Here is a 14,541-nt window from a genome sequence, read left to right on the forward strand (position 1 = left end):
GCGCCCGGGGCCCGCCAGCCGCTGTGCCCTGCTCGCCCGCGGCCCCCGACGCCGCGACCGTCGCCTGCGGCGCGCCGTGTTCTGCGTAGCCCTGGCGTGTTGCATCACGGGGAGGCGAGTCCTCCGCAGGAAGGACGGCTATAGGCAGTAGGTAGCCCGCTCTCCCCGAAGAACTACAAATCCCAAGATGCACCGCGACAACATAACCCACAAGGCAGCGGAGGGGAGGGCGCGTTGTCTTTGAGATGGATCTTGGGAATTGTAGTTCGCTGAGGGGGACGGTGCCTGATCTCCCCCCACCACCAGCGGGCTGTCCGGGGAGGGGTCAGCCCCGGCGGGCTCTACGGTGGTGGTGCCCCTGCCAGCCAGCCCGGTCGGTGCTCTGCTCCCTGGGGCCACCCGGAGCTGAGTCAGTGAGGCCTCCGCCCCGCAGGTGGTGTGTCTGGGGCAGAGGCCTCAGGGTTTACCTCAGCATGGCGCAGGCCCGTCCATATGTGTGGCTGGACTTCCTGGGATTTCCATCCCGGGGAGGCTCCTCAGGGGATCTGCCAGGCTGTGACCGTGGTGCAGTGAGGACAGCACTTGTGTAAATTCAGAAAAAAAATCAATTTGTGTTGGATCATCCTGGATTTTCACCAGGACCTGACTTTCATTCGTTACTCTGTTAGCAACAGAAAGGGCAGCGCTAAAGGCCTACCCCCCCGACAGCAGTCCCCGCAGAGGGGATGAGCAAGGGAGACTCTTGTTAAACGTGCTTTCTCTGCTGTGAGTGCTTAGACTATTGGCATCATTTATTGTTCTGATTACGTCTGCAAGCTACTGGGTACAAATTCTATGCATTAGTTTTCTTTCTTTCCCAGTCACGTTGCAAAGAATTGAACTCATTAGGATATTCCCATCTTAACTGCGGGAGGACAAGACACATGCAAGTGCAATAATCCAACCCCCCGCAACGATGCCATGCACAGGTGCATCCCCACCTTTCTTTGTGTGTGCCACTGTATGAGTAAAAAGGTGGCAATGTATTGTGTGCAATGCATTGTCCTTCTCTACCTGATTAAAATTCAGCAGCTCCGAGAAGCGGCGTAAGCTGTCCCTTTCCATCTGGCAGCTTTGAGGAGAGAAGAGGGGAAAATGGTGGTGTGTACAGAGCCCGAGCTTTACACTGACAAAAGCATCTCATGCAACTGCCGTGTTCTGTGGGGACACATGAGTGCTCTCCTGCTGGAGTGGGAAAACTGTTCCTCCAGCTGGACGCCTTGTCACTGACACTAGTCCACCTTGGCTATCTCAGCCTCGGGTATAAACCCCCCACAACTCATCCTGGCACTCAGAAATATCCGTGGAATCACATTCCTGCCTGACAGCTGCCAGCGGCCCTTTCTCCCCACCACTTGTGACCAGCTCACACCAGCGTGGAGTTCGCTGGCATTGCGCTGTGCTTTCCTGTGAAGATAACCCCGGCGAGGAGTGCGTGCATTGAACTGTCGTAACGCCCTGCCCCGGTGTGATCCGTGGGGATGTTTCTCGCTGTCCGTTAGGATATAACTGGAACAGCTGCCCTATGCTGACGCAGTACACACAGCAGCATTGACAGGGCACGCTGGAGACTTCTCTAACCAGCACATAAATACTTTTTATAGCACAAAAGTCTCGCGTAAGCCCGCATTTCCTTGTTCTGTATTTTTTTAGGGGACATGGCTGTGTGTCCTCCCAGGGGGATCTGACTGGGGAATGAAGCAAGTGGCTACCGGCTGGAGCCGGGGCCCACAGCCTAGGTGGATTTCTCAGTGGGAAGGGAAGGGAAGCAGAGCCGAGCAGCGGTCCCAGCAGAGGGCAGCCGGACCCGGTGCTGGCACAGCTTGGCCTCTCCTCGCCCTCACCCGCGGGGCAGGGACGTAATTCATCAATTAGCGTCATTAGGGAACAAGCAGCAGAAGCCAGAGAGATGGTCTCTCTCTGCCTGAGTAAATCGCAGTTGCTTAGGCAGCAGCGGAAAAGTAGCAAAGGAGAAGGTGGTTATTTTTTGCACGCATTTCCCGCTGTCCTGGGAAAGGCTCCTTCCCTCTGCACAGCTGAAGGGCTGTGAGTGAGCAACCTCAAAGGCAAAACCAGCCTCTCAGCAGTGGACTGCATGGAGGAGAATCTACCCCAGGATTTCCTGGGGATTGCCACAAGTGAAAATTCCTCCCAATTAACAAATGACTCAAAGAGATGATGAGCATCGTCATTTGCCTTAGCGCAAACCTCTCCCATCCGGGATGTCACCCAGCTGCAGCACCCAGAGCAGCTTCTTACTTCGGTTAAATGCTGTCACCATCCCCAGCCGTGGCAGCTTGTTTGGAACTGCCCTGATGGTGCTGAGAAGGGAGAGCAGCCCATTGCCAATAACCACAGCACCAGCGCTGTTCACAGTCCCTGTGTTAGGCCTCTTCCTTTATTTGTAGGTGGATGCAGTGATCTGTCTCTCGGCTTGGCACAAAGGGATAGGCACCTGGTGTTTCAGGGTGGGGGGAAAGGGGTAAACCTGGTAGTTCGCAGAGATAACAAGGAGTCACGGGTTCTGCTTACAAGTCGGCCGGCTGTGTGACCTAGGTCAAGCAGTGTTTCACAGTTCTGAGATCTGTAGCTGGGGCATAAGAAAAACATAGCATTTAATCTAATCTGGGTATTTTTGCCCAACATCATAGCACACAGGCAAGGGTATTAAACTGTGCTGTTTTAGATAAAGCAGCCTATCCCCCAGGGAGGAGAACTGTGGACCTCTCCTTGCATCAGATCTCTAGTACAAAATTTATGAGATCTGTGAACTCTCCCTATAACCATGCCCTCGAGGAAAGCTTTAGGCAGTTTGCACAGTTCAGGTCATAAGAGGCTCAGAAAAGGAGAAATCTCACCTGTTTGCTGCTTTTGAAGACATAGTTCTCTCAATGGGATAATTGATTAGGCTGGGGGAAGCAAACCTGTAAACCTGAGGGAGAAAGTTTATTTCAGGAGAAATAAATAGAAAAAAAATGCTTTGAAAGTTACTTGTGTCACAATGACAATCAAAGCAGTGATTCTTAGTCTTATTTTCCTATGTTACAATCCCCCTGAAACCCATTCCTTTGGTTGACCAGGGAGATGAAGGTACTTAATTGCAATTTCAATTTGTAAAGGACCATCCTTCCAGGGTCCTGCTTTCTATCACAGATGATCAGAGCCAGAGCTGTCTTTTTTTTTTTTTTTTTTTAATAACATTACAAAAGTTTAAATAATATTTAAGAAATGGCTCCATGCCTGTCACAATCTTTTCTCGAGTTAACTAGGGGTTAGATAAAGCAGCCTATCCCCCAGGGAGGAGAACTGTGGACCTCTCCTTGCATCAGATCTCTAGTACAAAATTTATGAGATCTGTGAACTCTCCCTATAACCATGCCCTCGAGGAAAGCTTTAGGCAGTTTGCACAGTTCAGGTCATAAGAGGCTCAGAAAAGGAGAAATCTCACCTGTTTGCTGCTTTTGAAGACATAGTTCTCTCAATGGGATAATTGATTAGGCTGGGGGAAGCAAACCTGTAAACCTGAGGGAGAAAGTTTATTTCAGGAGAAATAAATAGAAAAAAAATGCTTTGAAAGTTACTTGTGTCACAATGACAATCAAAGCAGTGATTCTTAGTCTTATTTTCCTATGTTACAATCCCCCTGAAACCCATTCCTTTGGTTGACCAGGGAGATGAAGGTACTTAATTGCAATTTCAATTTGTAAAGGACCATCCTTCCAGGGTCCTGCTTTCTATCACAGATGATCAGAGCCAGAGCTGTCTTTTTTTTTTTTTTTTTTTAATATCAGTATTTGCTACCCCTGCCTTTCAGGTTTCCTCCTTTCTCAGCTCCTGTTCTCTACTCCTCCTCCTGTCGCTGCTATCACAAGAGCTGTAAACCAGCACCTCTTTCCATGGAAATTCTGATATCACAGGGAAAAAGTTACCCTCTGCTACAGCTGCCTGCAGAGAGTTCATGGACATTGCAATTGGCTGACAAACCCAAGTTGTTCCATAAGAGTGGTGTGAATGAAGTCTGGTTCCATGGGTGCTCGAGTTCTTTCTGCTCCATAAAGCTCTCGCTAAAAACTGCACCGTTGTGCAGTTCCTGTGTGATCCATCTTGCAAGGGACAGTGTAGGTGCCAGCCTGGTGCACTGCAGCAGTGGAGTCCTGCCTGCATTTTCCTCAGTGATGACAGTCATTTGGGTCCCTGTCCACCCAGCTTCTGATTCTCATTAAGTCTGCAGAAATGCAATTACCGTTGAGGGGTGTATCCTGTATTCTGTTATCGCTCTGTGGGGATGTGAGTTTGTTCCCTTCCTCGGCGGTGGAGACCAGCTTTCTGCCTGTGTTTGTGCTTTTGCCAATACCAGGCCTGGTATCATCTGCCCATCTCCAGTGCTCGGGAGCAGGTCAGCTGCTGGAGAGGCAGAAAAAGGCAGAGTATATTGTGAACACTGCTTCATACAGCATTGCTGGCTTTTGCATGTTTGACGAGATTTCTCCCAAAGGTTGTCTGCAGAACAATTTGAGATGCCAGCCTCTCATCATGAGGATTTGGGGTGGGGGCAATCGCTGTGGCTGGGAAGAGGGGAAGCTTCATTTTCCTCTCTCAAGGTTTTCCACCTCCAGCTCCTGTGTCACTGTGAAAGGACACAGATTGCATGGAGGACACATAGTTGGCAGTTTTCTTTTCCTTGTCCTGACAACCTCTGGCCACAAAATTAAAAAAGCCAGTTACTGAGTCTAGTTTTTTTTCTAACAGCTTTGCCCTTGCCAATGATTAGACAAAGAAACCTGGAATAGGTGGCTGTGGCTGGGCGCTGTGTGTGCCGAAATGCAGACGGAATTACCATGGGGACTGTTGCAGAGGCAGAGGGTGAACCTACATATTCCCTCACTCCCACCACCCCTCTCAAGCACACACACGCACACATGTTCACGTTGCTAGCAACAAAATGATTGAACTCTGGCCATTTTAACTGAAAAATTGTATTGTTCTAGCAACAGTGCTGGGTTTGTTGATTGACTCGGCCACAGAGCGCTGGACAGGGGCTATGATTTTGCATTGCCTGTGTGTTTGGGGTTTGGGATTAGGGTAAGGAGCTCAATGTGTTTGGGAAAAATCAGATGTCAAAACTGTAATAGTAAATTGCAAACTGTATAAGTAATTTGTGAGTGGTGTTTGGGACCAGAGGCTGCCTGGGATGGGTCTGAAACTGCAGATAATGCTCTCTGCATGCAGGCTGAGATGTCCATCGAAAGACAATGAATGGAGACTTGATAAGATGTCCCTCGTTACCAGTTCTGCAGAACTCAGTGCTGGGAAGGATTTGTGGCAGAGAAAGAGAGACAATTCCCCCGAAATGAGGAATTGGGGTAGTATGAAAGAAAGTCCAGGTTAACCCCAAGAGGGGAAGTAGACAAAGTCCAGTATGTGTGCAGGCATTCCCTTCTCTGAATGGAATTTCCCCTCTCTAAGTCCAACCTATTTATAAATAAAAAAGGTTAAAATTAATTTTAAAGATTGTTCTTTTAATATTCATATAGGAGAAGCCCCCTAGGAATCTTGCTGTGCCATCAAAAAATAAAAGGAAATAATTTCAGGGCCTTATTGAAGTTGCACTTTGAATTTTGTTACCCAGCCTAGCATGCTCAAAATGGGCATCTGACAGATATGCGTTTTTTTTGCCAGGGGAAGAAACATCAGTGCTAGGTTTCTGCACCACCTCCTTCCATTTCCTCTGCAGGAAAAGCTTTCTGGGATGGAAATGGGGTTACAGGAGGCGGAGTGAATGGGGCAGATTTCTGCTCCAGCAATTCTGCATCCCTGTGAAATGCTGCTGAAGCCAGAGTTGATACCAAAGCAGCAGTAGCTTGTGCAATGTGAAAAGCAGGTGCTCCTGGGTAGGAGCTGTAGAAGCTGCCTCCCTTTCTCCCTGTGCTGGGACCTCCAGCAGTACAGACCCAAATCTGGTTTGCTGTTATTAGCAGGTGAGCTTTTTCCCTGGTGTGTTTGCAACCTAGATATTGCCCTGATACGGCTGTGCATGAGAACTGCAATGTGCGTTTTGGTACGAGCTGACTACAAACCAAGGTGAACCTGGCAGCGGTGTCAATGAGACTAAATTTACTCTTCTCTGTTAGGAGGGTACGAGCAATGCTCGCTGGCTGTAGGCCAAGGTTGCCCACTTCTTGTACGGTTGTCTCACTTTGCAGAAGACCAGATTCTGTTCCTTTCACATGGTAGGATGGAGCTGTGTTCAGGAATACAACCCTAGTCCTCTGTGGTGGTAACTGCAGAGCAGTGAAGAAACCCCTGAAGTAGAGCAAATACACGCATGAGAGTTTGGTCCATTTGGTGTCACCCGTTCCAAGCCCCTTGTTTAATCTTTGCCTCAAACTTTGAACTGGTTAATGCAGCATTTGCTGTGTGTTCGGATGATCAGGGTCAGTGCTGCAGTGAGCTTTCTTTGGCAGCCAGAGGAAGTGCCAGAGCTTTTAGATCCTCTAGATTTACAGAACGAACAGCTTGGCTACACAGGTGGCAAATTATTGAAAGAGTTGAGAAGTTGGAGGAATGTTCCCCAGCCCATAATTCTCTCCTGAAGAATGTGCACCATGCACCCCGGCTGCCAACCTTTCAGAGGATCCAGAGCCCTGGGAGAAAAACGTGTATTTGCTGCATGTTTGCCATTCGTGCTGGGCAACGTATTATCCATGGAACATATGCAGTAAATATGACACACTTTCTGAGTCGGTTGCAACTCAGACTAAGGCCCCAATCTTGCAAATGTGCTAATGGTAATGATTCCAGTACAACAGATTTACTCTTGAGGTTCAGTTTTATGTATTGCTTGCAAGACTGGGCCCTCTAGCATTATAAATATTACTGGTGCAAAGCATAATATTGTAATTTATATATTGGTTTATTTTATACATAAACATATATATGCGTGTGTGTGCATAATATACCTTTAGAAGTAACTGGATGTTATAACAGCAAGTACATAGAGACTTAGGTAGACAGAATTTGTGTACAACGTTCCCATCTCCAGAATGGTGTTTTACTCTATCTCTTTTTGGTGGTTTCTATCTTGTAACTGGAACAACTTGGAACTCAAAGTACTGTATCTTTAAGTACCTAAGGAAAATATATTTGTAAAGCAGAGCCACGGCAGAACTTTTCAGAGGAGCTGCATGCTGTGTCCTCAAACAGAAATGTCAGTTGTTCATTCTTATATCATTGTTTCCATTATTATGAAAGACTAAAAGCATGTGGGAAAAATAATATAAATATTATTGCCATATATGCAGAAGGGGGTGATTTTCCATACTAGATCATCAAATGAAACCTTACAGTGTATCTGTGTAATATAATACTTTGGAATAATTGGCTTTCATTTGAGGTTTTCAGATGTCTTACAAATGTTTATATAAAAAAAATGCACATTAAGCTGGTGAATTCAGTAACTGCCCCGCTCTGCAGGGGAATACAGGCTTTTTGGTGGTAAAATGAATTGCTTGTGATTGCTCTGGAATGTAGCGTCAGAGACAGGAATAAAACAGAGAAACCTGGACTATCTGTGCAAACTGCTGGACAAAATCCTGTTTCTCCAAGAGCAATATTTACATTTCTTTCCTGAGCCTGAGAAGTATCTCACTTTCCATAACACAGATTTTACTATTGAGGGCAGTACTGCTATAAAAAACCACTATGAGGAGTGATATGCCTGGGATAAAGTGCAGCTTATTTCTGATCTTTCCATTTTAATATCTGTGTCAGGATAACATACTATGAGTGTCAGTGGTCCCTTGCTTTTATCTATTGCATCGTCTTTCCAGAATTTCTTCTGTGGAATTCTCTAGTTTTGAACCTCAACAGGGTTTAGTCCTTTTCTTCTTCTTGCTCTATCCTACCTTAAACTGGGGAATGAAGCCCCATATTTAGAGTTTCCGAGCGGGAGGACACAGCGTGACATGCTGTAAGCATTTAGGGACCTAATGCTGTCTGACAGCTGATTGGAAATACACTGGTGTCAGAAAGGAAACCAGCTGTTCACTTACCTTCTGCCCTTCTGCAGAGAGGCAAGGACTAGACTCTGTCACATCCAGGAGTAGAGAAGCAATTACCCTGACATTAGAAGATGAAAAGATGAAAACAAGTAGGCTGAAAATTAATTTCTTTTGCCCCTCTGTTTCATGCATCCATCAGCAGTACATCTGGGCATCATGGATCTAATTTAAAAGTGTAATTTCTATCCCAAAAGATCTTATTTGCTGTATTTCCTCCTCTCAAGTCAAGTTCAAGGGGGAGCAAACATGGAGTAGAGGTTATTTCTGTCCCTGCATGCTGGTCCTGGAGCTCTGCTTTAGCCTATTTCTTTGTGGATATGTGCATATGTGTATCTACGTGTAGCCTCATAACACATTTTATGCTCCACATAAGTTACTAGTCCCTTATTTACAGCTTGCAGTTTTCTCCCCTTCTCTAAGGACCTGCAGCTCTTGACCTTTTAGTCTAGTAAATTATTTACACATGAAATAGTGAATCAAAATGATGGGTCTCAGGAAGATGCTGCTTATTCTCAAGGAGCAAAACCACATTTCTTCATGAAATCTCCTTCCTGAGGCTTTCATTTTAGGCTTGTGTGTCCTATCCTCCTCATCCCTTCCCATTATGAGAAGGAGAGGCGCTCCTTTTTCACACGGTTGTTCCATTTGCAAAGGGAGATGTTTTTCTGCCTTTAATTTTAAAATATCCCCTTGATATTTCGGGGATGGGATGAGAGAACGTTAGATTGATATTTTTCTGGAACTGGAAAACAATGAAAGAATGCAAAGAAAAGGTGTGTGTAACGGCCCAAGTTGCTATGGAAATCCCAAACTGAGGGAGATACCAGCAGAGTTAGAAACGCTTAAAGCTCTAAGCTAAAAACCATCTGCTCTGGGGAGCTTCTGTCTGCCCAAACACCCATTCTTTGTCTGAAGGACTCCACCTGACGTGAAGGCTGGTTGGCTGTGATGCCCTGGACATTGTGTCTGGAGACAGTGGCCATGGCTGTGATTTGACACAGTGTACACTCATCTGGGATCTGAGAGACTGTCCATACTCCTGTATTTACTCCTGGTGGGGCCTAAGGCATCTCCCAGAGGAAACACTTTCCAACGTGTTTGCTGTGTTGGTAGGGCAATCTCTGGCTGCCCGGGTGATATGCTTTGGGGTTAATTTTAAAATTGTCAAAACCCCCCTGATCCATCTGTAACTTGCAGTAACGTCCCACTTTTAGTGGGAAAGATTTGAAATGAAAGTGCTTCATACTGGATATTTAAAAACAAACAGACGACCAAATCCACCCCCACCCCCCCAAAAGTTATTTCACATCAAGCGCTCCTGGAAAAGGTTATTTTTCATACACTGTAAAGTACACCTAACACTGCTTCTTGGTAAAGGTCTTTCAGACTCTTTGGCAAAACGTGCTATTTTAAGTGAGACAATTGTGCACACGGGGTGATGGGGGAATATTTTTTTTTCCTAGAGCTATATTAATCAAATTGAGAAAATGGTGTTATGGCTCCTCTGGCAAATACCTTCTTGATACTCACACGGTTTTATCTGCAGTACAGAGAAAACATACACAGAGAAACGTGAACCCAAGAAATAAGGTGGATTGAAAACAAAAAGTTATTTAAATACTATGCTTTCCTACCACAGAATTTTGCCCATTGAAGGAATGTGGGAAAATAAAGAAGACGACAACATTTGAAAAGCAAAGATTTGTTTTGGAATTATCTCTATGAGTTTTTTCAGTTTTTTTAAAGTGTTTTCCTTCACATTAGAAGGTTAGAACATGCCAAGCACCTCCTTTTCTGAAACCGCCCTGGTTCTGAGTCAAAAAAGGAAAAGAAAGCATTCTGACTTTATAATCTTAGAAAATGCTCGGTTTTAAAGTGGTTTATTTTCTCAAGAGCATAAGGAATTCTATAATTCATGCATATTTCATGAGGAAAGTGGCCAGTTTGTGGATATTTCATGAGAAATGAAATTTCTACATCATTAAATGGCCAGAGAATAAATTGAAAAGGAACAAGTATAATTTTTTTGAGAGCTTTTAGATCAGTATATTGTAGTTCTAGAAATGATAATGTCATCTGATAGTCCTGCTGTTGCTACCACTCATGGAACGGTGAGTTACACCTGTCGTGTAGTGACATACAGGCCCCCAAATGTTGTATTGAGAGAAAGACAGACCTGTGAACAGGGTTTTTTCACAAAGCGGTTATGAAAGTAGTATCAGGTTGGTAATTGTCTCCTATGAATTTTACATTTACAAAAAAAAAAAAAAAGGCTGGGCTTGATCATGAAATCCTTGGAGTGAAAAGTATCTTATTTCTTCCTCCCTATATATATGACTGCATAAAATTGCCTTCTTCTGAGCTTTGTGCAATCCTCAGCGCTCATCATTTGACTAACGCAAAGTAGCCAAACACACTGCAGCTGGTATTTGAGATCCTTTTATCCATCTTTCTTCATACACACACACACACAGACAAAAGTTAGTTTCCTTTAGGCAATCCAGAGCCCTGGGAGAGTGGCAATTTCTTTGATTGCTTATTGTAGCTGTAGCACTGGAGATAAAAGTTTAATGCATTCTTATTGTCTCAGTGCTTTTAAGTATTCAGCTGCACTGAGCAGTGCATCTTCATCCATGTACCCAACTGAATGTAGTGGTTTAAGATTAACAGATACAATGTCAGTGCTGTTACCTTTTTTTGTTGATGCTCAAGAAATCATTTGCATTTGAGGTAAATGTAGCTGTAATAGTCTCTGGCAGATGGGGAACGTACAGCTCGGGTACGAGACAATGCAAAGAACTCGGTTAATAGAGGCAATAGCAGCAATTCACAAATATGATATTGCTGTCACAAATGATGGACAAATTGGCCTCAAAAAACCGAGTCTGACCCAAAATTCACCTATGGAAATCTGCAGTTGTTGAGCTGCTGGGCTGAGCGTGTTTGTTGTGGGTGAGTGCTGGGCCACAGCTCAGCTCAGCCGAATGCCCGTTTCCGAGAGCAGAGGCACCACTGAGACAGGTCCCTTGTCTTCACCATTTCCCCCGTTTTCCTAGAGGGAAGCGAGAGAATTGTTTCAACCAAGAGAGCAATTGCAAGGGTGCTCCCATTAGATAGAAACAAAAGAAGGCGGAGGCCAAGTTTTAGGCTGTCCTAATTTTAGCCTGACATTTAAATATTTCTCTTGTCTTTTGTCGCAGCACTGGTTTCCCCTTGCAGCTCCTAGGAAGATGCTTATTGTGCTATTTTCCTGGCATTTCCTCTCCCCTCTCCTAACCACCATTCAGCTCTTGTTGCAAAAGGGAGGTCAGGAGAATAATGCCCTTTTGCTGACACACGGGTAACCCAATCCTCCACCCTGTTGCTCTGCTGTGCTGAATTCCAACTCATCTGATTGCACTGAGGGCTATTGTACTGTCCCTGCCATCAGAGCTGGGTAATTGATATGCTTGAAGGGACTTTAATGAGGAAGAAAGCTAATTAGTTAATGTAAGGAGTGAAAAATAAGTCCGACAACCTTGTAGTCCATTTTGTTCCATTGCGGCTTCCCACAGCGCTTAGCATGGAGCCTAATTTTGAGCTGAGCATGACTGAATTGAAAGCTTGGCAAATCCTAGCGGCAACTGCAAAGCAGAACTGGGGTTAAGTTCAGGGTCTGGGTCTTAGCTGTGCTTGGAGAGGATGGGGTGTGCGCTGGCACCCACGGGGGAGCCCACTCTGGCGAGTAGATATGAGGTGGGGAGGGCTCTGAGGGAGCTGCTGTGCAAACTCTGAAATGAGGGGCCTCCTCTAAAGGGGCTGTTGAGGATGAAGGTCCCTGTGTCAGCCAACCAGGCTCACAGCTGCAGGGAGCAAAGAGCCATTGTGGAGATGTGGTACCTATACCATCTATAGCTAAATGTTTCCAGTAACCTCTGCTATCTGCAGGCATGTGCACATTTTCCAAAGTCCATGTAGTTTGGTAGGATACAGCCTTACCTCTCCCACGGAGGAATGGAAAGGCCTATGGAGAGGGAGAGTAGTGCTGTAGAAGTTCTACTCTGGAGGAAGAAGGGAGCCAAAGGGATTAAAAGAAAATAAGGCAGAGAATGAAAAAGCATCCAGACCAGGTGTTGAATCTGAACCTCACATTGAGGTGCTTGTAGTAATTAGCTAAAGCTGGTCGAGTGACAAAGTTTCTGGTGAACTGGTCTAGGTTGGAAATCATGTCTTTTGGGTAGTGTGATGAAGGATTGGAGGTGTCATGGTGGAGCTCAGGACCAAGTAACACTGGTGTCAGTATCTACCACTGTTCCTTTCATTGTCATCTATTTTTTGGGGGGTTTTGAGAAGTTGATGTTAAAAAAACATACAGTCAGAACAGTTCACTCTCTCCATCAAGTGGATTGAAAAGAACAATCTCAGCCTTCAAAGGTCTCATCTGTGGTTTCCTGAAACCTCTCTGACCATAGCACAGTCTTAACCTTCTTAGCCTGGGGAAAAAAGTCTAAACTGGATCGGAGGGATGGGCCTGGATAATCTCTTAGGCCCTTCATTTTGTTCACTGGTTTAATGCTCTCCCCATACGTGGACATGATAAAACTGAGGTGATTTGCATCCCCCTACCTGGGGAGGAGAGGTCAGAAGACTTGAAAGGTTTCAAAGACCACCAAAGTCTGTGGAAGTTTCCTCTCTGACCTTGATGGATGCTGAGAAGACAATGAGGAAGGAGATAAGGAATAGGAAAGAAGGGAAAAGAAATGGGATAGGAATAAGACGGCAGAGAGATACATAATCAAATGGCTGAATAGTGTTTGTTCTGAGTAACTTATGTTTCCCACTGTGGCCTTCAGATTTGTGTTCTTTGTGCAGAAATCCAGTATCTTCTAGCAAGTGCTGTAAACACCACCTGCTTCTGGTGCTTTAGATAATGAGATGGGCTGGAACTAGACCAGACCTTGGGCACAACTGGGGCTGAGGCTGCTCAAATTGGATTGCAGTAAGAGCTTATCAATTATTTGAGAGGAAAGAGTCAATAAAAGCCTTTTTCAATATAAATATCATCTTGTTGAATGTGGTGGGACTCTGGGGAGTGAGCCGTTCACACGAGATGAAAGGAGATGAAACTCTTCTAGTTGTTGATGATAACTAATGTTTGAAGACATCTTTGGGTTATTGATCTAATAGCTGCTGCTTTGTCCTTGCTTGCCTCAGCCCTGTCTTGAGAGCCTGGGAACGGTACACAGCCATGCTCTGAAGGCCAGCGTATTCCCAGGTTCTGGCTCCTTATTACATAGTCCTGGTACCCTTTTCCTTGTGAGCAAATTCCTCTTCCCCAGAGGCTGTTCATCCTAGAGTCAGAGCAACAGAGCAGGAAGGCAATAAGAAGGAAGCCTCCAAGTTTAGGAAGAAGGTAGTCACTGAAGTGAATGCCTGCCACTCTGCTGTTGGTACTGTCTCCCTTGACAGTCCCTTAAGCACTCTGGATTTGTGCTCGTGGGCACGTCTGGAGTTTTGTGCCCAGTTCTGAGCTCCCCAGGACAAGAGGGATGTGTAAATACTGCAGAGAGTCCAGCAAAGGGCCACTAAGATGATTAAGGGACTATAGCATTTGTCCCATGAGGAGAAGCTGAGAGCTGGGACTCTTCAGCTTGGAGAAGAGAAGGCTCAGAGGGGATCTCATCAATGTGTACAAATACCTGCAGGGAGGGTGTAAAGAAGACAGAACCAGGCTCTTATCAGTGGTGCCCAGTGGCAGGACAAGAGGCAATGGGCACGCATTGAAAGATAAGAGGGTCCATCTGAATGTCAGGAAACACTTCATTGCTGTGGAAGTGACCAAGCAGTGGCCCAGGTTGCCCAGAGAGTTTGTAGACTCTCCATCCTCGGAGATATTGAAAAGCTGTCTGGACATGATAGTGGGCAACCAGCTGTGGGTGGCCCTGCTCGAGCAGGGGCTTGGACCAGATGGCCTCCAGAGGTCCCTGCTAATCTCAACCGGTCTGTGACTCCATTTGCATGGGTCTGCTTTCTCCTGAGTATGCTTATGTCCACATTTAACCATGTGCCCTGTAGCGAAGGTGACCAGATGGATAGATCAGGTGTGCTGGCCTTGTTGCTGGTGCTTCTGTGTCTGTGCACCCACGTGTGCTATCCTGTGCTCAAAGCCACTTGTTCGTGCACACACACGAGAGGGCTCACAGAGAACTGCAGTATATTCACAGGTGCATCACGCCTACGCTCTCCCTGCGTTGCTAGTGCTGGTGCAGCTGAATGTTTTGTTAGCAACCATGAGAAATTTTCCCCAAAAGGTCCTTTTTAAAAGGAAAACTTGGGAAAGGGAAGGCTACTGAACTCTCCTGTCTTGTGGAAGAGGTGCAAAGCAGCCATTAACAAGCGGCCAACTTCAAGGCTTGGGTTTCTCAGACCTTTTCCATTTGCTTTTGCGCTCTGGACCCTGGCA

The 14,541-nt window shown here is 45.8% G+C and overlaps 1 protein-coding gene across 1 annotated transcript in view; it reads right to left on the minus strand.

Moving 5' to 3' along the window:
* Positions 1–475, minus strand: part of BOD1 (biorientation of chromosomes in cell division 1) — a 5,490-nt gene extending 5,015 nt beyond the window's left edge. Inside the window, exons 1-2 of the mRNA XM_014947741.1 lie at positions 468–475; positions 37–173 (exon numbers count right to left, since the gene is read on the minus strand). Of these exons, the coding sequence (XP_014803227.1) occupies positions 37–173; positions 468–475 (145 nt within the window). The remainder of the gene's footprint in view (positions 1–36; positions 174–467) is intronic.
* Between the last annotated feature and the right edge of the window lie 14,066 nt (positions 476–14,541).

This window comes from Calidris pugnax, unplaced genomic scaffold, assembly GCF_001431845.1.
Source record: "Calidris pugnax isolate Ruff unplaced genomic scaffold, ASM143184v1 scaffold27, whole genome shotgun sequence".
NCBI classification, from domain to species: Eukaryota; Metazoa; Chordata; class Aves; order Charadriiformes; family Scolopacidae; genus Calidris; species Calidris pugnax.